This window comes from Apodemus sylvaticus, chromosome 4 (assembly GCF_947179515.1).
Source record: "Apodemus sylvaticus chromosome 4, mApoSyl1.1, whole genome shotgun sequence".
Taxonomy (NCBI): Eukaryota; Metazoa; Chordata; class Mammalia; order Rodentia; family Muridae; genus Apodemus; species Apodemus sylvaticus.
The window spans coordinates 45236895-45263957 of NC_067475.1; the positions used below are offsets into that span (position 1 = coordinate 45236895).

The 27063-nt window shown below is 39.5% G+C and overlaps 1 protein-coding gene across 1 annotated transcript in view; it reads left to right on the top strand.

The window, feature by feature from the left end:
* Snx7 (sorting nexin 7) overlaps positions 1-24307 on the top strand; it is a 90669-nt gene extending 66362 nt beyond the window's left edge. Inside the window, exons 8-9 of the mRNA XM_052179343.1 lie at positions 2246-2398; positions 23815-24307. Of these exons, the coding sequence (XP_052035303.1) occupies positions 2246-2398; positions 23815-23892 (231 nt within the window). The 3' untranslated portion in view covers positions 23893-24307. The remainder of the gene's footprint in view (positions 1-2245; positions 2399-23814) is intronic.
* Positions 24308-27063: the final 2756 nt, after the last annotated feature.

The following is a 27063-nucleotide window of genomic DNA, read 5'->3' on the forward strand; positions in this document are numbered from 1 at the left end:
CATTTTAACTTTCACAGCAAAGGCAAGAAGACAAAATATAAGAGTGGAATACTGTGTTTCCTGAAGTCAGTTTCTGGAGAGCCTGCAAGCCATCCAGTACATGCAAGTATATAGAACTGTATAGACTACAAAGCTAAACAGAAGAGAGTAGGGTTATAGTTGATGGGCCGACCTCTGTTCCTAAAAGAACACAGTGACTCACAAAGTGATTCTTGACATCCCTGAGATAATTCTTCCTAGGAAAGCAAACAAGAAAACAACACACCAGGAATCCTACCACTAAAAAATGTAAATATCCCATTGGGGATATATAGTATTGTTTATATGCAAACACAGGTGTGTGAGCACACTCTAGTGTCCACGTGTCTGTGGTGTGTGTGTGTGTGTGTGTGTGTGTGTAAAATCTGTTCTGTAGGAAAATAAAGTGTAAAATCAAAAACACAGAAATAAAATTTTACATTAAAAGAAAAATCCAAGCATCAGTAAAAATATTTTTTACTGGCTTTCCACCCTTTAAACATTCTCACATTGTCATTTCTTTGAAAGAAATGATTGTGAAATGATGTCCCGTTATAAGTCAGTCGGACCACAAATGATGTCAGTGTATAATGTCCCTTTTAAAACATGAAAAGAATAGTGTCATTCCCCTGAGAGAGATGTCATTCCTACTCATGTCTCTTGACTTAGCTCTGGTTGGGGAAACTCCAGAGCCCTTCTATGGACTGCATAGCTATTAGATCATTCTGCTATTTCTCTCACCATCTCAAGGGACCTCCTCTGCTTTTTAAATCGACTCCAGCCTCTTGCTCCAGTGATGCCAACCATGTATCTACCTCCCAGTCTATGTCTTACCCATGCCCTCTGCCCAGACAGCTTTAACCAAGACAACCACATGTTTCACTCTCAGACGTCAGCTCTCAATTCTAATGGTATTTTCTTACTTAGATTTCCTTTGGTCACCGTGTCTAGCATTTCAGTAGCCTAACATTTCCTCTCTAGCATTGGACTTCATTTTCTACTTTAGCTTGTATTGCAACTTGATGGTTCATATTTTATTTATTTTGCATATAGTCTATCTCTCCCCAAGAGAGAATAAACTCTAGGAAAAGCAAGAATTTTTGTCTTATATCTTCAGTACTGAATCTTTCAGCCCCAGAGGCATGCCTGGTGCAGACGAAAGACTTAATAAATTATTCTGAGTATATTAACAAACACATACATATGTGAAATATGTCTCAATGTGCTAACTCTAAAGACTAAAACAGTGGACAGAGTGCTCAAGTTTGGTGGGGATGAGGAGGAAAAATGTAAATATTTCACTAAGCCCATGTAAGGGAGGATGGACAGACATGTTGAGATTGTGAACTTGCTTGTGTTCAGTGTGTTGGACAGTTTTATTTCAACTTGACATGAGATTCAGCTGAAAGGCATTTTCTAATTAGTGATTGGTGTGTGAGGGTCCAGCCCAGCTGATGACCCTGGGTTCTATAAGAAAGCAAGCTGAGCAAGCCAGGAGGGCCAGCAAACCAATAAGCAGCACCCCTCCAGGGGCTCTGTATCAGCTCCTACCTCCAGGTTCTTGCCCTGTTTGAATTACTGTCCTGACATCCTTCAGTGATGGACTACAGTGATTGGAATTGTAAGCCAAATAAGCCCTTTCTTCCCCTACTTGCTTTTTGGTCATAGTATTTCACCACAGAAACAGTAGCCCCAAACTAAGAAGCTAAATTGTATAAGTTAATCCCCTGGGCCATCACATTTGAAAACATAATCTCTGTGGCTATGCATGTAATTAATTTAGCTTCTGGTTAAAAAAGTTAATAATAATAATTAAAATCGGGAAATGTGACTTAGACGCTAAAGTGAAGAACATCATATATCAACATAAATATAGATATCATCACCGTTAATGATAATGATTGTTAAAGTAATAATATAATTCTTTTATAGATGTATGCTATTCAGTTTTCTTTGTTTTGTAAATAGTGAAATTGAAGCATACAGTTCGAGATCTTATCCAAACTGAAGTGCACATGTGGCAGACTCTAGAACTGTGCAGCAGGACCTGTGGAATGTACCGTGCTTTCCTCTTGTAACTACTGTGCCTGGTCAGCACTTCTGACTTCCACACGGGAAGCAGGAGGAGCTATTCTTAACTGTAACATAATAGACTACATGAACTCAATGGTTTCTCCACGTGGCCAGACCATACGCGTCAGCTTACCTTTCTCTGTGGTGTCTTCAGCTTACAGAGGAAATCGGAAAACTTGAAGATAAAGTGGAATGTGCTAATAATGCCCTGAAAGCAGACTGGGACCGGTGGAAGCAGAACATGCAAAATGACCTCAGGTCAGCATTCACAGACACAGCAGAAGAGAACATCCGCTACTATGAGCAGGTGAGCCTGTGAGCCTGTGGTTCTCGGAAGCACTTCCTGGTTATGTGGTGTGCTCTTGACGGTCCACCTGCTCAGCTGAAAGAGTCAGGAAGAGTCTGAAGTCACAGCCTCCTTGGTGACTCCATACTGGGGTGCTTCCCTGTCTGTTGGTTGCTCTGGAAGGATGTGCAGTCCTCAAAAGAAAGCTGGATGTTCCTGGTGGTGCCCTTACTTTCCCGTTTTCTATGTCTATCTTATAAAAAGTCTGCAAAGGGAGAAACACAGCAGACATTTGATGGAGCACAGAATCAATCCACAGCTGTCCCTGAGCCCTGTGTTTCTCCATCCCACAGCTACTTACAAAGCGACAAGGGAAGAGCAGCTGATCTATAGATCTATCTATACAGAACTAACGAGCATTTGGGGGAAGCAGGTCATGCTTTCTTAGCATTTTTCTTTTTGAATTTTTATTTGAATTTTGCAACTAACAGTCCTCTAAGAGGTCACTTTCTCAAATGAATTATGTAATGTTTCTGCTTTTCCACCCTACATAGTCTAAATATACTTTCCAGGAAGAATATTTAAAATACATGTCTCTAACGGTGCCTCTGGCAAGAATAATAAATATATGAAATTGGTAGATTAGGGAATTTGTTCTATATAGCTACAATAATTAACATCTTATAAGTAGCTTAAATTCAGTAGTTTTCTCTTTTGAAAGATGAACTAATATGGACATATTCATAAAATAAAACTTAATTGTGCATTTATTTTAACCAAGCATTATGCTGTAACCCTGAAGAGAAGAGGTTGATGTATGATGGCAAGGGATGACAGTCCTTTTTCCATAGAGCGTACCCGGTATAGGAAACAGTTAAAACAAGGCATCCTAGAAACCATGATGCACATTCTATTATAGAAATGCATTGTGGGGAATCTAACCTAATGTAAAAGAGATGCGTTGACCCTCGGAGAATAGGTCAAAACTTAAAGATGTGAGAAATCAAAATCCACATACCAAAACCTCATGGACAAGAACATAGAAGTGAGGGACATGTTCAAACCATTTAGCTGTGTTGGAGGAAGAAGTGGGAGCAGTGTTGAGATAAAGATTAGGCTGATGAACACAGTATCAGTTTAATCTCGTCTTTCCTTCTAAGAAGGCTAAGGAGTTTTCATATGATGATGCTCATTCTTTTGCCTTATTGTTGATCCTGCATTCATATGCTTTATGTAATCCAAACATCTCAGTATGTCTGTAAACCTCAGGTTTGAATGATCTGAAACACTTCTCCTTAATGAAGTCCTTTTATCTACGTAAGGTGTCAGTTTCAGGACTGTTTAAATCTGCAGTGGTCATTCCTTCTCCTTGTGGTCCAGCCTGGGCACAGTTACATTGTGGCATCTTAGTGACAATCAGCTGAGAGAAGGCCATGAGTCTGCCTTGTAGAGTTGGACAGGCACACAGCCGTTAAGGTGTGTCCTTTTCCTGCAGAGAACCTGAGTATGGCCCTAGCACCTGTGTCACACCACACACTGACTGTGGCTTCAGGTCCAGAACATCCAATGACCTAGAACTTGCTGAGTAAACCAGTCTGACCAGGAACTCATAGACATCTCCCTGCCTCTCTCTGCCTCTGCCTCTGCCTCTGTCCCCTGCTCCCTGCCCCCTGCCCCCTCCCCCCTGCCCCCTGCCCCTGCCCCTGCCTCCAGTGCTGGGGTTAAGAGTGTGTGCTACCACACTAGGCTTAAGGTTGAGCTTTAAAAAATAATTGTGGGGGTGAATATTCTTATTAATTCAGTTGAACATGACTGAAATATTTGGGATTTGGCAGGACATCTTACCTAAATGTATATTCATGTCATTCTTGTGCTAAAACTTGGTTTATACTGAGAGACCCCAACTCAGTGTTTTTAGACCCCTAAACAACTAGCCCAGTAACTTGTTTTTCTGCTTTCAGCTTGAGAAAGATAGCCCACTCTGTTCTAGTTCCAATGTTTAACTATACAATGCCCCAAGGACATTTGCTCCAGATAAACTCTAACCTTCCTTAAGGCATAAACTATTGCCTTACTTCCTTATTCTGTACTTCCCCATTCCATGCATAATTTGTCCTCCACCCTTGCCTTGTGAATTGTGTCCTCCACCCCTCGTCTTGTGATTTTTCCCCTTTAAATACCCCGACTTCATTTGCACAGGGGTCCCACAGTCCTCTACCCCTGAGTGTGTACGGCTGTGGACCCCAGAGCCTCTGGAATAAAAATCCTCCTGCTATTGCATCAAGACCATTTCTCGGGAGTGAAATGGGTATTGCCTTCTGAGGTGTGGGGCGCTGGGGCGTCGGGGTGCCCTCGATTTTGGGGGGTCTTACAATACACAAACATCACTTCCTTGAAAACAGTTAAATTAACATTAACATTCTTAGTCACTACAAATGTCTTTCTTCTTTCATAGCAGTTCACCTCACTGGGTTGTGTTTCTAACTCTGCCCCAAAGTGAACTGCATTTCTGTTACTGAAGATGCATCTTACGCACCTATTGTTTGGAAGAACAATTGATTTTTATGATTGTAACTTAAAAAGACCCTGCTCCAGACATCCCTTGTTGTTTCCTTGGTGATAAATCTTAACATATCTGGCACATCATTCTACAAGGCATAAGGGAAGTCACCCATGAGTGATCAAGAAATCTTAATGAGTAGAAAAGCTTCACAGGCCTAAAGATCAGCAGTGTATTGTCATCTGTTCACTTCAGACTGTCTCAGACACACAGAAAAATGAAGGGTTTCATGACCTTTCCATCCCCGTTTAATTTAATCATATCATCACAGAAATGTCTCCTTTTTCTTCAACATTCACATAGATAAATTCCCAAAGGGTCTATTCCTTTTGCAAAAGATAAAATAGAGTTCACACATCTGCCTTTGGATTTACTTGTAGAAAAGGAAATGATCACAGATTGTATAATTTCAAATTTACATATCAAAATGACAGAGGGAAATGAGATTACACCTATGCAGAACGGGTCTGAGTCAGAAGCTGACAATTGGCACTCTGAAATGTCATACTCAGATTCCTGACTCTGGGAGACATTTGACTCTGGCTAAAGGATGGATATAAAACAGTGCTCCATTATTTTCTACATGAAGCCCACACCCAACTCGGATAGTACCAGCATGCGTCTGTTTGTGTAGGGGACTAGTCTGCACAGTGTGTCTGCAGTCAATTTCACTGTTCTGAGAACATTGTGAAGTGTGCTTACACAAACTAAGATAACCTGGACCTCACTAGGAGATGGGATATTATAGGAATGCTATCGGGTGGGGCCTGTGACCTTGACTGAAGAATAATAAGGAGCTCAACATCAACAGCAGATAAACAAATTCTTTCGAATGTGGTAATGTGACAGGGATATTGGAACAATATAGTATGGCATATGGAATTAAAAGTGGATTTCTTTCATTGTTTTTTATTATTCTGGATGCTTATAGTGATGGAGAAAGCTTCAAAGAATGTTGATCCTGAGAGAAAAGAATTATGAAAGTGCATTCTTATGAAAGCATTATTTTGGCATCACTGACTTTTTAGCTATCCTACCTCCTCTTACATATGAGCACACAAGGGACCTCCTTGGACTTCATTTCAGGGTAGCTGACTCTAGGTTTGACAAAAACCATAAAAGAAAACAGTGACCTTTTCCCTAGTAGAAAACTTGTCTTGTGACATAACTGTGAATTTTAAGGCGGTTACAAACAACCCTGATTTATCTATAGTTTAGTTGAAGGCCCTTTGCTCTTAGAAATGTCTTTGCTTTCTTCATGTACTAATGCACCATGGACAGCCTGACCTGGATAAAAAGGATAGGGAGTTGACCAGAGGGAACTGGAAGATGCCTTGAGGGGTGGAGCTGTACGACCCCCAAAAACCAAGGGTGCCCCAGCACCCCACGCCTCAGAAGGCGACACCCAAATTACTCTCGAGAAACGGTTTCAAGCAATAACATGAGGATTTCTTTATTCCAGAATTCTGGGTTCCACAGCTGGACACCGAGCAGGGCTAGAGGACTATGGACCCCCAAGTGCAGAATTGGGACAGCTTTTATAAGTTCACAACAAAGCCAGCCAATCATTCCTTAGCATCAGGAGCTTGGAAATCACCAACCAATCATTCCTTCACATAGAGAGCCCACGAAATGCAAGCCAATCGCTTTGTACCATTCCATAGTTTTTAGGCCAATCAGTTTAAATTATCGGAGCCCAATTTCCTATTTTCTTGGAGTCTGTGGCTGTGTGAATTCCTGGATAGGTAATGGGGTAAGCCATTTACAGAAGCAAGATAAGCTTAGCTCATTTCCAGTAACCTTGTGGGGCCAGGATCACCTATTTAAGGCCTTTTTGCCTAGGTCTTAAAGGGTGGACTCTGGAATGTGACCTTTTACCTAGTTTCTAACAAAGAGAGGGCTTTGGAATATGAAGTGTTTGGGGCTCCTTAAAAGGTTGGATTTTCTATTCTTTCAGAGCTAGTAAAGGGAACTGGATTCTAGACTTCTGTAGTTCACAGACTCTTATGTTTTTTGGTTTTTCTTTCTTGTTTGTCCTTTTATTTTTTTTATATTTAGTATTACTAGTGGGTATATAAAAATCATTATTTTGTAACCTTGTGTTCTATTTAAAAGAAAAGTAATGCATACTTACTGAGAACCACCACATAGAAATTAAGTAGTTATCCTAAAGTAAAGAAGACATAAAAGTTAATAACTCCATCTCCTACAGAAAAATAGATATTAGTGTAATTATAGAAAAATAATTTGCTAGCCCAAGATTATCATACTGATTAAATAAGCATTTGCATGGCCCTTTTTGGAAATGCCCACATTATATTACTCTTTTATTTGGGGCCATGATGATTAAAATGAATGTATTTGGAGTTTTGATGTCACATTTATCAGCTTTTTACATAATTTTTCAAGTAGTCATAATTTTCATGCATTTATAAATCATTATGTAATTAGATATTTACTAATACTTAAAATGTGTGTATTTTTTTCTATCTTAAGTAACACTATTAAGCCAGCTGTACTGGCTGAGGGGAGGGTTGGGCAGAGGCTTTGGGGGAGGGGACAGGGGCACAGTAAGGGAAGGGGTGCTTGTGAGAAGGGAATGAGAGAACGAACGCGGAGGCCAGCTAGGACTTGGACATGCTGACACCTGCCACAGATATAGATCAGTGGAGGGAGAGGCATGTGTCTGTTTTGCCAGAGGTAAGAAAAATGGCTCTTACTTGCATACAGAATTGTTTCATAATTTCCTGAAGAGTCAGAAATCTTTCTATAGTCAAGCTTTGCCAAGGACCAGCCTCAGCTTGGAGAGGGGTTCTGAGGGAAGGGGTGTCTGGGATAGGGAAAAGAATGACTCTAAGTCATATCCTGGCTCCAAGCTGATGGAAGACCTGTGTTCTGCTTGCTATTCTAAGAGATCTTTCTGTCCACGTCCTGCTTGCTTGTTTGTCTGTCAGTTCTCCAAGCAGTTCTCTTTTTATCCTAAAAATAATTCTGCAAATGGCGCCTATCCCGGAGAACTCTAGTCCAGTCTTTTATTTTACATAGGAATCCAGTCATTTTCTGCAGATTTCCTTTTGAATATCTTATGAATCTACATCCCTCCTGCCCAGCCCTTTGTTTCTTTGGAGACAGCAAGCATACTTTTTTTTCCCTCTTACTGTTGCCAAAGAATTCAGAGATCTGTCTGCCTCTGGGAAGCACAGAAGATAAGCTAATTGGGTGGGGCCCCATTACCATTTCTACCTTATCTGGGCCTAACCTCTGTGTGTGTTGGGGGAGGGGGGCTGGCCTTGAACTCTGAAATCTTTCTGCCTTTTTATCTTTCTGGAAAGGTGGCTCACAGGAAAGCTGCCTTTGTTCCTTTAGATTCATGAGGCCCTTCATAATTCATATTACATCCTTATATTTTGCATAGTTGAGAAATTATATATATTTTGCACTCATATATTTAGAGCTCTTTCACATAGCCTTAGTGTTGTCCTGTAGGTTCCAGTGTTTACCATTTTGCTTAGACTTAACCACACCTTCAATTCCTGGACTCCTGCTGTTTGTAATCCTCAAGGAGTCATTAACAGTAACTGAGAGGACACTCATCAAAGGAAAGTGAAAATATCCACATTCTACGCAAACTAGCCTTACACCCACAGCAGCCTTGTGGATACACCTTGTGGATACACCCACAGATACTTATGAAGGCTCACACCAATGCCCTGTCCCAGGGCTAGGAACCTTGTTACTCTGTCCCCACAGCTTGAATTGAGCCTAGACTCAGTTTTGGAAGAAGTTAATGTACCTACTGTTTTGAGGAGAAACAGTGTATACTTTGGACCTGACGCTAATACCAGCAATACAAACTATTTGCAAGACTGCGACAGAAATACTTAAGCAGTTGTCTAAATATCTCTTTTTAAGTCTTAAGATAATTTTGAATATTAGCTATTCAAAATTTGGGTAATATGACTATGAAATAACCAGAAGTACTGTTTAATGAATTTCAAATGCAGACCAGGAACTTGAGGGAGGGCCTTAGGGACTTGAACAAATTAGAAATACAATGGAAGTGAAAAGTACAAAGAAAATGCTATCAGGAAACCCATTGTTTTGTATACTAGCAGGGCCAGAATGACCACACCAGGCCTAATAGATCCTTGTGAGGTTTATTGAGAGAAAGGGCAAAGTGGCTGAGGAAAGAGAAGGGTGGGGGGGGGGGGGAGATCTGAGGGGCCTTCATATAAGGATGGTGATGTGGTCACAGGTAAAGGTGAGAGGTGAGCCAAGTGGATTCTGGGAATATGGTGGCTGTTGCCTTGGCAACAGGTGTGCAGGTCACACCTACATGATGTCTTAGGTTTTGGAGGTCAAGATACCAACACTAACCTTAAAATAAATGAAAAGAAACAATTCTACAATTACCAATGAAATATGCACAAAAATGCCACAATGAAATCCAGTACTTTATATTCTGATTTTCAAATTAATTAAAAAAAAACTATTATCAAACCCATGTGTGAGGCACTGTGGTAGATCCAACTTTAAGTTTATATCTTTCTCATATAGTTAAAGCTCATTATGGAAAAAATAATATATATATATATATATATATATATATATATATATATATATATATATATTCACTTGATTGATACAGCTTTACAGTTTTGTTTTGTTTTTTTTTTTTTTTTTTTTTTTTTTTTTTTTTTTTTTTGAGGCTGTGTAGCCCAGGATAGCTTAGAACTCACTCTGTAACCCAAACTGGTTTCAGGATTGGGGCAATCCTCCTGCTTCAACCTCTGAGTGATAGAATCACAGGCAGGCATCGTTGCAGTTTGTGCTGATATTTTTAATGGACAATTGTTTAAATTTGCTTTGTTCAGTTGCTTGTCACAGACAGACCTATAGAAGGATTTGGGGCATATTGGCACCACAAATGTTTGAGTCCACATGGACCGCTGGGAAGTAGAGAAGCGTTCATGGTGAAATGCATTTTCTGGGAGGTAAATGAAAACAGAGAAAAAAATTCTTAGCAAAGGCAAATCTCTATCCAAATGGGCACTACTGCAGAGGAGTTTCTAAAATCCAAATTAGTTATTTGTGAGCCATTAAAAAATTTCATACACATACAAAGAATAGCTTAGGTCTTTTTCTATGAACTAAGTAATAGACAGACAGACTCCAGGGGTTCTGAATGTTCTCCAAGCATAGTTACCTATGCATAGGTATTCGGGAATGCAATGCCTCCCTTGTTATGTTTGGAAAATGGAAGCCCACAAAGTGTTGCTTTAACATCAGTTTTACACTACAGACTTGACACATTTTTCTGATGTGGGAAAAAAAAAGGCTGAAAACCAGTCTGGCCCAAGATAGAATAGCTCCCAAGAATTCTGATAGGAGGTAAAAGTGTATTGATTATAATTATAAAATTGCTACCTAGGAAAGATCCTGATCCAGATTTCTGTCAGAAATTTCATTCTTTGGAAGCTGAAGAATCAGAAAAATTACTTTAGTAAAAGGAGCAAGTAGAACAGCCTCCCAAAATTTTATTCTAACTAGCACAGGAGAAATGTCACCTTCATCTGCCATCAGCCTAAGGATAAAGTGCTTTTTAAATGCAGAAGGAAAGGTAAGGAGGGAAAGTCTTGCCATTTTCATATTCCCTAGAATTTAGTAAAGTGGCTTGAAAATTTATAGAAAAGTTAGTTACACTTTCAAAGTCACAGACTTTGAAAGAGGTTGTGACCTAAGAGGAGTGAGCAGTTCCAAAGAGAGAAAAGTGAATCCTGTGAAGAATCAAACGTGATTGCACCACGGCCCGTGGACTGCCACCATGACTCGGGAAGATGAAAGCAGAGTTCATTTAAGGATGAGTCCAGGAAGAATGGGGAGTGTCAGGGGTCTCATTTCAGGAGCGAGTGAGGCTTGAGGAGGGGGAGTTGAGAAACTTCCAAATAGTACCAGAGTCAAGTGTGTGGAGCCTCTTTGAACTAAAGAAAGGAAGATCTAATAAGCCCATGACATTATTGCAATGAATCTCTGATGGAGACAGTCCAGGAGAGAGAAAATGGCTGCTTGGTTTCTGTCCCACCTCAGTGGTCTCAATCAAGGAGGGAAATGGAAAGAGAATGGATTTGCCCATCAGAAAACCAAAACTGAACAACGGTGTACTTGAAGAGGTTAAATGAAAACTATCCATCCCACCCACAGAAAGAGAAGCCTGGTTATTTTATTTTCCTGCCAGGTGTTATGAAAACCCTTTGGCAGCTAGAAATCCGAGTTACAGCCTCAACTGAAGCTTTTAATTCTAAACTGACTCTTAGTACGGAGACTGGCGGTCTTCCACCCACCCCCTTTTCCCTTTCTAGATGACTGTGAAAGTTAACTCCAGAAACTTGGAACTCTGGCACCAGTTTCTAATTAGTGTCCTCTGCTATTTGGATAAGTGTCATACATAGTCACCAGCACTTCTCAGTTCTCTGCATGAGTCACCTTGGGAAGACAAGGTTGGACACGGGAAAAACTTTACTTAGGTAGAGTTTTTTCCCTGTGATTCTGAGCCTCAAGAATGCAGGCAGTGTTTGGCTTTTCTTTTAAAATCTTGGAACAGAGATTCAGTAGGTTATATTAAAGTGGATTTAGTAGTGTGTATTAAATTGTTACGTTTCTTTACATGTTGCCTCTCAGGCTGAATCTGAATAAAAAGGCACAGTGTTTTAATAGTTAACCTCACCCTTATTACTGCCAAAGCAAAGAGGAGCTCTAGGGATTAGAGCAAGCCAAGAACACAGTCCTGAGTGACATGTATTGCCCACATGGGCATGTTCCTGACGTAGAACCACAAGGCCCAACCTCATGGACGTGTCTTGGTCACTGTGGGAATACTATTTCAGAACATCATTATACACTGTGGTATTGGAGTGCTCCTATGTGTGGGGTTGGGGGAGAGGAAGGGAGGATATTGTTAAGTACACATACCTACTTAGGTTAATAGGCTCAGAAGTTTACAATTTTAATCATCCTAGTCATTTTGTGCCAGTTAAAATGTTTTAATCCATTTCCTATGCCTTTGTAACTTTCTCTCTTAGCCACTGGAAGACACTATTAGAAGCCAAACCATCTCAGGGTTGGGAAATTCAGGCTTACTGTAGTGTTTCTGTGTGGACCATCCAATTCATGAGTGTGACCATCATCATCAAAGAGAAAACAGCCACTTCTTTTTATCCTGGTGCCATGCAATGTCCATCTATTAAATAGCTAGAAGTTCTCACCTAACTTTAAAGACAGATCAACATTCCTGATTGTTTAATGATTCATTCTGTCATCCTTTATGTCTTCTACGTCATAGAAATTTTTGTGAGCAATTAGTTCTTATTTCAAATAAAACCAGAGGTATGCAATAAGAATGAATCAAGCAAGAAAGGAGGAAATCCTATGGACTTAGGATGTTAATAATTCTGTTCTTACTGCCCAGTGGCTCCATAATTGACTATAGATTCCAATTCACAATGGGCGACTTATTTTTATTTTGAATTTGTTTGGACTGCCCACTGGAGGCAATTGCTATAATATGTTCTCCACTCACCAGAAGAAATATGACAGGGAACAAAGTTTTTGTAGATACTAGGAAATGACATTAACAGGTGGAAAAATGGTCACTAGAAATTTTCTCTTTTGTATAAACAAAGAGAAAGGAACTAGAAACAGAACTAAAAGAAATGTACATTTAACATTAAAGCATGGCAAGATGTGGTGGTATATGCCTATAACTGCAGTACTTTGTCAGGCTGAGACCAAAGAATTGCCATGACTTTCAGGGCAACCTGTGCTCTACATGGTAACGTACAGACTAGGCTGAGTTATAAAGTGAGACTGTCTCTGAAAATCAACCAAAAGAAAAACAAACAAACAAACAAAAAAACGAAAGAAAGAGAGAAAGAAAGAGAGAAAGAAAATAAACAATGAAATTTTCTATCCAAGTTAGACATTCAAAAGTAATAATCCATGCATTGCTCTACATAACTGTGCCTTTTTTTCTCATATAATTAGTAAACACTTTTGGTATTTTGGAGACTTCTGCTGTCTCAAAGCATCTATTAAAATAGTCTCCTCATGACTTTATGTCCTGAAATATAATTATCTCTCAATTATTCTTGCTAATGAACAGGAGTTTATACATACAATGGGGAGGTAAAGGAAGACACCTGCTTTCCTCATACTTTGCACTGGGCATGCATTTTTGAGGCTTAGGTGTTTAGAGATTTAATAGGAAGAGATTAGGAAGGATTAAATACTTTAGAACATACAAAGGATATATATAAGGATATCACATCTTCCAAAAGGGGGGGGCAACTAATGAAAAGTCTAGAATTAGCTGTCAGCATTGCCTCGTACTCATGATACCCATTGGCTCGTGTCAGTGAAAAGTAACAGTCTTCTCCTGTGTCCCAGCAGAATGCATGCACACACACACACACACACACACACTCATACAGTCACACACTCACATACATACACATGCACCATAAACCTTTAGGAGAACAAAAGAAGAAAGCGTGGGAAATGCAAAATATCATAGCTGCGATCTAATCAATTATTTGATGAGAGCAGGGTAACTGTTCTCACTGTCATCTTCTGTAGGGTCAATATATAGTTAAACAGGAATGAGCTTGAGAAAGGAAGCTTCTAGTCGGACAGTTTCAAGCTGATGAGCCTTCTGTGATTGGCTCCTTATGTCAAAAGCAATACTGGGAGGAGGAGACCACAGTATTTGAAAGACTATGAATGCAAATTCAGGCCCTTGGATTAGTTTCTCCAAGAAATAGTCGTAACATTTCACTGCCCCAGTAACCCAACCCATGTGCGAAAGTGAGAAAAATTGAATAAATAGTACCCAAGGCACCTTGTGTCTTTATCAGACTAAGTAGTCAGGCATCCACAAACTACTACAGAATAATAAATAAGTGGGCCACAAGATGGCGTCTGTAGCTAATGAGTCTTTTTGCTTTAACTCTGGCAGCTGTTAAGCTGCATACACAGCTTACATTGATTGTAATTGCAGAAAGGCAGTATATAAACCCTGATATTTCAAAGTTGCTGATATTTCTATGGTTAAAACTTGCAAGGTAGCTCTCAGAATCTGGATTTACACTTTTACAAAAGTGAGGTTCCTCTCCCCATTTCTCTCCTGATTAGTTTGGTTTGGTTGTTGCTGCTGTTTTCTTGTTTGTTTGTTCTTGGCAATATGGGGAATTGAACTCAGGGCCTTTCATATGCCAGGAAAGTGCTTTACCACTGAGCAACATATTCAGAACACGTGAATATCTGCACATTTCTATTTTGAAGTAGAGACTCACTGGCTTGCCCAGCCTGGCCTTGAACTCACACTGTGGTCCATCCATGCTTTGAAATTGCAGTCCTCCTGCCTCAGATTCCAAACTAGATTATATTAAGATTTGTGCTGCTAAGATTAGTGTGTCTCCTAAACTACTCATTTTACTTGGGTCTGAAACTGCAATACAGAAAACAGACTTCAAAATGTTAAATGAAAGAAAAGCAACAGACTGAACCAGTTAAGAGGCAGTCAGCACATGTAGGCTAACAGTAGTAACTATGGTGATGACTGAAAAGATGTCTCATGTGCCTCTGGATCTTACTTTTGGAAACCATATCATGGTAATTATCCTGCAGATACCAAATACTTGGGGGAGTGTTTAAAAATTTATGATCACTATATTTCATAATGTCTCTAGGCAAGCACAACTAGACAAAATTGTAAATCTTATGTAATTCCGTTCACCAACTTCATGTTTGCCTCAGTCAAATGGGGACCTTCCTTTTTAGTGTAAACCCATTTATTCTATAAGTGGGTGAAGAAGCCACACAAGACAGAGAGTCACAGTGTGGCATAGACCTCACATTCCACAAGGCGACCCAATTTCAGTACCAACCCCTAATGCAGATACTTCCCACGGAAAGCTGTTGCGTCTATGAGAACGTTACTGTCACCACTGAATCTTTTTAAACCTTGATCACATCTGTTTGTGGGATTAATGTGCACCTGAGAACTAAGGAGACATTTGCCTGCTCTGGTAGCAAAATGTTATCACCTCTGTTGAAGCAGCAAGAGATTTACTTTAAAACTAAAAGTTAGTTTTGGAATTAAAGCTTACCTTTCCTAGCATCTTTGTTCGAAGTTTGGCTCTGTTTCCCAACTACTGCCTCTCAGAGTTCTCTGCTCTCAGTTGGCCTTTGGCTGTAGAGCACAGGCACCCGGAGAGAATGCTTGCTGGATTTTCAGTCACAGAGGATTTGTCTTGAACCTTGTTTGCAGTTCCACCCCAACCTGGCTAACACTCACCCACCACATTACTTAACCTTCCAGAGTGTAGATCATTCACTCTGTGCTATTGGGAAGAAATAGCACAGAATTCTATGAACCAGTTTTGTTTGGTTTTACTTTTAACATTTATTGTTTCCCATGTGTGTAGGTGTGTGTGCACCGCACCGGGGCATGCCTAGAGAGGTCAAAGGGCAATTTCGTGAAGCCAGTTCTCTCCTCCTACCTCTGATCTGAGGATCCAACTCAGGTCAGCAGGCTTGCATGGGAAGGGCCTTCACTCTCTGAGCCTTGTGACTCCTAAATCCATTCTCCTAACTAAAATAGAATTAATCTGATTCCGTCAGAAGCCACTTAAAAAAAATGTGACATGTTATTCAAAAAAGGAGAGCCTTTTGTTGTTATAAGTTGTCCTACAGTTGTATAAGAAACTCAACTTGGTAAATCTAGTTAATACTACAAAGACTAGACCAGAGAGGCTGTCTGTGATTAATATCATTTTTAAATTTATTTCCCTCCTTCCGATTTATACAGATACTAACTAGCTTGATTGATAGTGGTAATTTAAAATAAAAAAAAATTAAATGCTTAGTCTCAATTTAAAGCCAAATAAATAGAAGTACCTTATTAAAAAAGCTAACTTACAAAGCAAGTACCACTAGGTTTTGAGAGACTGGAAACTTTCTCCTTATTGTTTTTCAACTGTCACAATGCTGATCACAGGAGATCCTCTTGGAACTAAGGTGCTTCACTGTGCCATGTGAACTGTCTAATGCTTGAGGTCTTACTGAATTTCTCCAGTTCACGATGACTTGAGAAAGAATAACGAGAAGTGAGAAATGTTAGGCATCAGCTTTTTAATATTTTTGTTACATTTATTTATTTGTTTAGCGGTTGAGTGTGTGCACGTAGAGATCAGTGGATAACTTGAGGGAGTTGCTTATCTCCTTCCACCATGTGGATCTAAGGCAGCGATTCCCAACTTGTGAGTTGAGACCTCTGTAGGAAACCTCTATCTCCAAACACATTTACATTATGATCCATGACAATAGCAAAATTACCTTTAAGAAGTAGCAGTGAAAATCATTTTATGATTGGGGGTCACTCCAGCACGAGGAACTGTATTAAAGGGTTATAGCATTAAGATGTAGGGGAACAAACTTGGGCTGTCAGGCTCTGCAGCAAGCAGATATATCAGCTGAGCCATTTTTATTGCCCCTTTTTATTGTTTTTAAGAAGATATTTTATAGATTGACATGATTTATGTACCAGTTATCAGGCAACTCAACTAACTACTACCCCCACATGAGTGGAAAGGAACAGTTAACTAACTAAATATATTTATGTAAGGTAAAATATAATAATAATAATAATAATAATAACAATAATAACAATAATAATTCAAAAAAAGGACCAGAAAGATGACGTAGTACCTAAAAGCACTTGCTACTTGCTACCAAGTCAGGACCCAGATAGTATAAAGAGAGAACCAGTTCCCACAGGCCTTCCACATACATGCTCTGGCATGTACTCCTCACTCTTACACACAAAGTAAATAATCAGTTAATAAATGTGATAAAATGCCATGTAAAAGAATTTTAAAATCTCTGAAGAGATTGGATGGCCTCATGAGTAACATAGTTCAAGGCCAAACCCAGAATTGTCATTGACCTGAAACCCAAGCAGAAATGAGGCCAGAGGACAGGAGGTCAAAACTTATCATTTAGAAGGTAGACATCAAAAGAACCCAGGAAAACAGCATGTTTTTATGTTGATCAGCATGTTAGCATTAGTGGTTCAATACATTTACTGAGCATTAGCTGAATGCCCATTGTATCTAGACTCCATCTTCAATGGTGTGTCTACTACGAGAACTAGAGCATGCTTAAGAGATACACAGAGAATCAACTCCCATATATACATATTTAATATATATTGTCTTTTCTTAAAAATTGACCACCCTGATGTCTCCCATACTTTCTTCCCACCTCTCCTTCCAAGTAGTCCTTCTTCTACTGTGTAAAAGATATCTTGTCATGTTTGCCAGTGACTTGTATACTTTTGTGGTGACGTAGAAGATCTATCATTCTCCATATGTCAATGAATAAACACTAGCTATGGTCCCCAGATTATTTGCAATGCTTTAAATATACCTAGGTTATTTGAACTTCAGCTTCCTCACTTGTAAAATAGAGTTTGTGATAGTAATGTGTGTTGTATACTGTTGTTTACTGTGTGTTGTGTACTATTTGAGTGAAAGAAAGCATGATGTATAAAACAACCATTGTAATGTCTGTTGAATATTCATAGCAATGTATGCAATGTTGATTATACATCTTACTCTATTGGAGTTGTTATGTAATTTTTCAGTAATCAAAATCCATAAAATCTTTTCTCTACCTCAAGTTGGAAGATGGCAAGAAACTCACTAGGTAGCTCATGTCTCTTTACCATGTGTCAATGGCCTTAGTGCTTACATTATAAATAAATGGTGGTTCATAATACTAATCCACATGGTTGGTAATTAGCATGCCACAGCCATTATTAGACTGGCTTAGTTAAAATACAATAGGATGGTGGTGGAAGAGAGACTGTTGAGGGCCAGTGTCATTCTCAGTATAATTTGGAGTCTTTATTGTACATGAATTCTAAACAAAGAAAGCTGCTGGAAATTTCACGTTGACTTTTAAGCTGAAGAGTGGTCAGTTTATTTAAGTGGTAGTTTGACTGAGTTTATTTGAAAGCAGCAAATGCTTTGGATGGTTCTTCATGGCTGACAGCTGCTGGTTAGGTGACCTCTCTGAGGAGGGACGAGAGCTCAGCAGAAAGGGAACATGGGCTCTCCCAGTGTGTGGAGAAGATTGTGGATCACTTTTCTGTTTGTATTCTTTTTTCATTTTTATACTTAAATTTGCTGAAGGATACCTGAAACTGAGTTTAAACTGGAAAGAAAAACTTATTCTTACATAACCAATATTTATTGCATATCTGCATAGAAGGTAAACTTTAGGATTTTTTTCTTACAGATTTTCTTTCTCAGATGCATATACTTTCACATCTATTCTTAATTTGCTGAGAATTTTTTATTTGATTGGGAATAGATAGTCTTTGACATTTGGCAAATGCTCTTGAGTATTGCTGCCCTGGAGATGATGTTGTGTTTGATATGTCAGTGATATTGAATATTGATAAAACCTTACATTTCAAGATAAAAATCCACTTTCATATTACATATAATTCTTTGTATAGATTACTGGCATTTCCTTACTAATTTTTTTAGAGATTTTGCATCTATATTTCTGATCACAATCAGTCTATAGCTGATTTCTCCTACAATGGCATTCACTCGAGTTAGCTGGAAAGCTCGCCTGTGTCTTCAGTCTTCTGTTTGTATCTGTGCTACTCAATTTGCTGATCTTTGCCTTTTGCGTGACTGATGATGGTTCCATTTCATCTGAACTTCAAGTGCAACATCATAAAGCTTGTGAACTTTCCTTCTTGAAGTCAGTAGCATCTGAGCTAAAAGAAAAAAAAAGCCTTTTTGTTCTTCAGTCTTAGTAAATCTCATTTTTTCTTTGTCATTGTTACCTTGTGGAGTTGACCCTTATGTGTTTTACCATCAAGCCCTTTCACGCTGCCCCATCTTCCTTTAAGAATATTACTAATCTTCTCAGAGATTCAATGTTGAGTGCCATTGGTTTTTCTCTAATATTTGTCCTATAGTCTTTCATTGATTCCCACTCTGGTTTGCCCACAGATATACAAATGCACATACATGAACCTGCTGCTGCTTGCTTTGGCTTTAATATGTTTGCTGGGTGCTATTTGTTTGGCTTTTGCTCTTTTGGTTTTTAAAGTAGAAATTAAATGTATGAACTGCAGATCTTTTTCTCTTCCCTAATGTAGGCAATTAGACTTTTTCTGTTCACTCCCTTAGTGGTATTTAGTGGTGTATGGGAGTTTTTGATATATTGTGATTTCTTTTTAATTCTATTAGAAATACTTCATCATTTCACCTTTGGGTTACTCTATGGTCCAGGAGTATTTAAAATTCTCCTATTTATATTACAAACACTCTGGGTTTTTCATGGGTTTCTCTAATTGGTTTTTGTTTTTGTTTTTTATCTTCATTCTACATCATTCAGGGACATGTGGCTTGACTCTTGTATATACTTGCTAGGGACAGCAAACAATGACAGGGACTGCCTGCAGTAGGCCAGGATGGAGACATCTCAGAAGCCTGCAGCAGCTCCTTGTAGAAAAGGATGGTGTGTGGGACCCTGAGAAGCAGGACACACATCCCTCCAGGGGACCCACCATCTGAAATAAGGGACTGCCTGCAGTAGGCCAGGATGGAGACATCTCAGAAGCCTGCAGCAGCTCCTTGTAGAAAAGGATGGTGTGTGGGACCCTGAGAAGCAGGACACACATTCCTCCAGGGGACCCACCATCTGAAATAAGGGACTGCCTGCAGTAGGCCTGGATGGAGACATCTCAGTAGCCCGTGGCAGCTCTTTGTAACAACAGTTGTTCCCATTTCTTCTAATCTTAGCCCTGGACAATCACTGTATAGATTTCATTTGTGCGTTACTGTTTTTCATTTGGCCTTGGTGTGCATAATTATTCTATTATATCTGACTTTCTTACTTCTTTCTCCTTCTGCTCTGGAGAATTCTGTGAAACTAGATGTTGCCTGATGTAATGATTGTTAAACAATTAAAAATTGAGACATGAGGCACAGCATAGCACAGTCCTAATGTCCCAGGTGCATGCTGTGTGTCCTCATCTAAGAAAAAATGCAATAACTGCACAATGGTAGTTCCAGATTATGCTTGACTTGCACAGAAAGTTTGATGAAATTATTAGAAAATGAATTAAAGCCAACATTGGCACCCCAAAGAAAGAAAAAAAAAACTATTAAAGCCGTGAAATGTTTTGCATAACATTTGAGAGTGGTTCCTGCCAGGATAAGCAAGTATAGAATATGTAAGATCTTAGATTAATAAAACTAAGTCAAAACACTGGGACTCTTAGGAGAGTCATTGTGTGCAATGTGCAGAAGCAGAAAGCTAGCTGAATGATTGAGTTAAGGGTTAACTTAGTTCTTTCTGGCCAATGCCTGGCAGCTTTGCCCATGTCATTTATCATTAGAGCTTTACAAGGAAATGCAAGTACCAGGCCTTGGAGCACTGAGCTCTGAAGTATAATAGTTAAAGTTAAAGTTTAAATAATGATAAGTTTGCAATTATTATTTTGGCTATAGGCCTGGGAATAGGGAAGCTTGAAACTTTGGGGAACAATTGTAATTCTTGATTCTTTGTGGGACATGGTTATTCTTTTGAATTTGATTTGACAATGATTATATGATGTCTTTTTTTAATCTGCTTTTGGAGTATCAATAAAAGACTGGGGCAAGAAGAAGGCAAATGAGAATGTAGAGAGCATGTAGGGAACATGTAGAGAGCATGTAGGAAGCATGTAGAGAGCATGTAAAGAGCATGTAGGGAGCATGTAGAGAGCCTGTAGAGAGTATGTATGGAGCATGTAGAGAGCATGTAGGGAGCATGTAGGGAGAATGTACAGAGCATGTAGAGAGCATGTAAAGAGAATGTAGAGAGCATGTAGGGAGCATGTAGAGAGCATGTAGAGAGCATGTAGAGAGAATGTAGAGAGTGAGGAGTGAGGAGTGAGCGCGTGAAGAGCAACTGAGAGAGCGAATCCAGAGAGCATGAGCACAGCTTGTGAAGAGTGAGTGAAGAGAGAATGTGAGGTGTGTGTGAAGAGTGTGTGTGTGAGTGAAAGGAGAGTGCATGTGGTGTGTGTGTGAGATGTGTGTGAAGAGTGTGTGTGAGAGTGAAAGGGGAGCACCCAGAGGTGTGTATGAGTGAGAGAGTGCAAGAAAAGAAAAGTGCACAGGAGAAAAGCAGAGTGCGCAGGAGAATGCAGAGTGCACAGGAGAATGCAGAGTGTGCAGGAGAATGCAGAGTGTGCAGGAGAATGCAGAGTGTGCAGGAGAATGCAGAGTGCACAGGAGAATGCAGAGTACGCAGGAGAATGCAGAGTGCACAGGAGAACACAGAGTGTGCAGGAGAATGCAGAGTGCGCAGGAGAATGCAGAGTATGCAGGAGAATGCAGAGTATGCAGGAGAATGCGGAGTGTGCAGGAGAATGCAGAGTGTGCAGGAGAATGCAGAGTGTTCAGGAGAATGCAGAGTGTGCAGGAGAACGCAGAGTGTGCAGGAGAACACAGAGTGTGCAGGAGAATGCAGAGTGCACAGGAGAATGTAAAGTACGCAGGAGAATGCAGAGTGTACAGGAGAATGCAGAGTGTGCAGGAGAATGCAGAGTGTACAGGAGAACACAGAGTGTGCAGGAGAATACAGAGTGCGCAGGAGAATGCAGAGTGTGCAGGAGAATGCAGAGTGCGCAGGAGAATGCAGAGTGTACAGGAGAATGCAGAGTGCGCAGGAGAATGCAGAGTGTGCAGGAGAATGCAGAGTGCGCAGGAGAATGCAGAGCGTGTGCAGCCTCGAGCTGCGAGTGAATGAGCGAGAGAGAAAGAGCAGAGAGTGAGAAAGAAGAGAAACTTTAAGCCTTGAAAAAAAATTGCCTGTCAGCTTGTACCCAAAAAGTAGTCTGTGTATATGTATTATTCGCCTTCCAGATATCCCAGATATCTCCAGTTGAGAACTCTGATCCTGTGTCGAGGCTGGACCCCGACATACACTAAGGTTTTTTATGACAGGGTCTTATTCCATATTCTAGTCTGGTCTGAAAATTACAGTGTAGCGAAGACAAAGGAACTAACAATGAGAAATACTCAAGCATCAGTCTCCTGTGTGTTAGAATTACAGCTGTGGGCCACCACACCAGATTTTTGAGACCTCACATAGGTTCAGAGTGTAGAGCATGAACGAGATGTGTTCTCTAGTTTTGTAGATAGATGCATTAGGTCAACTTGATCTATCACATGCTTCAAATCTGTATCATTGTTTTTCTCTCAACATGTTAAACAAAAGGACCTAAAAACCAATCTTAAATATGTTTACCCTTCTCCTTTTGTTCAAAATATCTTGAACCAGTGTCTACTCACATAAAAGATCTTTATCTTGATAAGGGTCATTGTTCTGAAGGCGTTAGTAGTAATATAGTATTATTATTCAGTCTTTTCCTTGACATATGTTTTATATAGACATAATTCTTTTTCGTTTTTCATTTTGCAATTATATTTAAAATACATAACAAATGTAAACATACTACAGGTGGGTATTAGTTTTCTGTTCAGTACACAAGCTATCCATTCTTTTTTTTTATTTATTTTTTATTGGATATATTTTTTATTTACATTTCAAATGATTTCCCCTTTCCTAGCCCCCCCACTCCCAAAAAGTCCCGTAAGCCCCCTTCTCTCCCCCTGTCCTCCCACCCATCCCTAAGAAGAAAGGAAGAGTGGCCCCTTGTTCTGGAAAGACTCAATGAAGCAGTATTCAGCAAAACCAGAACGGGAAGCTATCCATTCTTTTGAGAAATGTGCTTTGTAGACATTTAAATTGACTATTGATAGGATTAAGCTTGAGTGTGTTATCTTGCAGTTATTTTGTATTCATCCTGGTCCCATTTTCTTTTTTGGCTTTGGGGGATTAATAGACACTTTATATGATTTATTTTCCCACCTATTGGTGTACTGTATATATTTCATTGTTATCTCATTTTGGTGATGTTTTAGCCATTAAATATTTAGTCTCAACACCCAGTCTTAGCATAAAATAAAACAAGTGATAGCATTCTCAGACCTCTTGTGCTAGACAGGGTGCATGAAGTGTATGTCGAGTTACAAACATATATCCCTCATACCTAATGTAATGAGATCCGAAGGCAACCGCGCCTGTTTGCATCGGCACCAGGTCCAGATGCCAATGTGTGCCTTTTAAGGTCCAGATGAGTAACGCTGAGCTTTCTTTTCTCACCTGACAATGGGATAACAATTCATTGTCTTAGCAAACTCTTCTTTCAGCCTCTGATACAGTTTCCTCTTATTTGTCAAGAGTATCTCTCAGTAAAAAATAGAATACTAAAGCAGAGAGAAGATTCAGTTGGCATAGTACCTGCTACACAAGCTTGTGTACCTAAACACCCCATGTAAAAAGCCTGCAGTGGAGGCACAAATCTGTCATCCCCGTGCTACGCAGGCGGAAATAGAAAAAGGCTCGGCGATTGCTGGCCTGGCAGCCACTCTGAGTCAGTGAAGTCCACGTCCAATAAAAAGATCCTGTCTCAAAAAGGAATTTACAGAGCAGTTAAAGAAGGCACCCAGTGGCCTCTGAGAACACACAAAGAAAACGTATACACCCATGCAAAACACACACACACTGAGAGAGGCAGGAAGGCTATTTAAATATCTTAGAAATGATAAATGCTCTCAAGCTGATGGAAGCAGTGGGGAAGATTGCTGTCTCAGTGTATCTGCTGGGTTGCATTTTGAATCGTCTTAACACTTGACCATCGATCGACTGCAGCTAATCCCTCTCATGATGTTCCATTATACAGTGCCTTGCTACATGGGAATCATTCCTCACGTCACAGACTGACCTCCCCTTGGAAGAAGATTCCGAAGATAAACTTTAATCCTATGGAAGACTCCTGTTTGGTCTTTGAGAGACAGCATCTATCAACCAAAGTAATTTTTTTCTGGATTGGCTGCTCCCTTTACAAAGAGGATGGCAAATGATTTTGCACTGTCTGGAAAACCAACAATGTAAACACTCAGGTATTCCAGGTCATCAACGTGAATTTGTGATATAAATATATCTATCTGGATATATAGGTCTATTATGTGATATATATTCTATAGATCTGTTATATGGATAGATATTTATGTCTATGTGGATGGAAAGATATTTAGTGTAATTTTAATTATGTTCTTAAATTTATGTGTCATTAATAACAAATAGAGGTTTTTTCTTACATATTTTACTGTGGAATATTACATTTTTCAATATGTTGCAAAGACTTGGTTTTAATAAAATCTTTAATAAGAAATGGGTGTCTATGATGTGCTCATTTTCTAGCAGAGGTAAATCTTCTGAAACAGTTTTAATGTTAATTCATTATATATTATCAAGCATATTATGCATGCGCTTTAATGTCATCATAATTTACTTTGATATTAAGAATTTGAAGTAAATGTACAAAACTATTTAACATGAAAAATAATTGTTTAAAATTTTATTAAATAAAGTGGTTGTTTTCAACAATGTAAAATTTTTCCAAAGCAGGTCTAAGTAATTATTTGTCTTATTATTTAGACATTGTCATACAACCTATTCACAGTAATAGATTCTCCTTTTTTGTAAATTTTTGCATATCTTTATAACTTACATCCAGCTTTTATTTTTAATGAATACAGTATCTTGAGTCTACGTGTTAGAGAGCTGTTCTGTGAGCGCTTGTGGTCCACATTGGTGGAGAACATTCATATGTGGGTCTGTGTTTTGCATGCCGCTGGGGTGTGAGGACACCACTCAAGGAAACTAGGCTATGTTCCTTCCTTGTTCTCTCTGGGTGAGAAACAGAACAAGCTGGTGCTGAGGCTATGGTTCTCAAACTCGTGGGCACCCAGATGCTACTGGGAAACTCAAGGAGTTGAGAACAGGGCCCAAAGGACTGAACTGAGCCCAGGGTGCAAGAAATCCGACTTAGCCCATGATGAGTGTCCAGAGCTCAGAGGGGCCTTCTGCAGGAGACTTAGGCAGCCTAGCTCAGTGATGAAGTCTTACTATCCCTACAATGGTCCTTGATGAGCGAGATAGTCTTCTTGTCCAAACAGTTTATTCATGGTGGAAAGGGTCCAATCAACTTATTCGGAGTGGACTAGAGATTAAATTTTGCAGGATGGAATGTCCAAGAAGCTAATGGACTAAATCCCCAGAGCCAGCCCACTGAGATACCTTATTAGCATGGAGAGCACTAGGCTTTGTGCTATGTGACCAGTTGTATTGCCCTCTTAGTGAGGTGTAGTCGTCATGTGCATCAGGACAGGAATGTGACCGGGAGCAGATTTAATGCCCTACTGTTCTCAATTATAAGAATCCCTGGGGTTCCTTAATCTGCTCCACCAGATTCTCTGGCTGGAGATAGAGTTCCACTTGCCCCCATATGTCATGTGTATTTTATAGTTAGAACGTGCCATCTTTCAGAAACAAGTTGCCAAAGGACATGTTTTCTTTACTTTCCTCAAAGCAATTAGTTTTACAGAAAAACAAGCCATGGTTTGAGGGGATATTCCATTTGCTATTACATGGAATCAATGAAAATCATAATATATTTTTAAAAACAGTTGTTTTTAAGCATTTCCAATACATATAATTGTTTAGAGGCAGGAAGTTCAGTTCTAGCCACTCCCTCCTTTGATTTCAGCTCCCTGGAGGTCAACTAAAAACATTGTACCTTAACTGACTGATAAGTCAAAGCAGAAGATTTGAGACAGGGTCTCACTATGTCATCCTGGCTGACCTAGGCCCTGCTTTGTAGGTGAGGGTGTCTGAATTTGGGGAAATCCACCTGCCTCTGCATCCCAAGGACTGGATTACACAGTTGGTAGGATGTTTGTCTTGTATTCACAGAGCCCTGATTCAAATATTAGCACCACATCAACTTGTGAGGTGGCAAAAGTTATCCTCTTACTCAGGGTGGAGGCAGGAGAATTAAGGCTTTCTTCAAACGTAACCAGTGTTGGCTACATAGCAAGTTTGAAACTAGCCTTTGCTACATAAAATTATATATATAATTAAAATATTATGAATAATAATTAATAGAATAAATAAAATATTTAAGTCTATGTATATATGACATATATATGTATACATGATGTATATACGTATATTTATTTGTGGGAATGAAGTTGCTTAGCAGGCTGGGGCATGGTGGAGAGACAAGGCCTCCGGGGATAACTGCAGGTTTAACTTGGAAGTACTGCTCGGTCTGTTCTGTTCACAGATATAGAATTCCATATACAATGACTTATACATCTCTTTTCTATTTATTTTACTTTAGTTTTTCAGACAAGGTCTCACATTGTTGCCAAGGATGGTCGGGAACTCAGAATTGAGTGAATAAGAAATATTATTTGGTATATTTTTTCTAAAACCAGACAAACACAAAGTTATATCCCAATGTAACATAAACTGAGATTCACAATCTTGGTTTAAAGTGGAGTAATAGCTTCCTGCCCACTGGTTCCTACTCTACATAGGGAAGGAAAGAGTTTGTCCCTTCTAGTATCATGTCAGTTAAAAATCTCCAGAAACAAACTGGTTTGGGGGAAATAGCCAAGCTTCTTGTCACCTTCACTGTCACAAGTGGATAGGAACTAAGGTCAATTCAACCTTCTAACGAAGCACATCAGAGAGGAGTGTTATGGCTAGATTAGAGGAGTGTTGTGGCTAAAAAAAATAAATGTATGAGTTTCAATTAGATCACATGATAAATATTCATCATCCAAAATAAAGGACATCCTTGCCCACAGGAAAGAATCCTGGGCCTGGGGCAATGGCTCAGTCCTTGAGAGCATTTGCTGCTTTTGCAGAGATCTCAAGTTGGAATCTCAGCCCAATAACCTCTGACTGCAGTTCCAGGGGACCCAACACCCAGTTCTTGACACCAAGGGCCCTAGAAACACGCCCACTCTACTTGCACAGACTCTGGCAAATGCTCGGGTAAATTGAAAATTAAAACAGAAAAATAAAAGGGTAAAGAAATGACATTACATGTCCACAACGCAATTTTAAATGAATATGA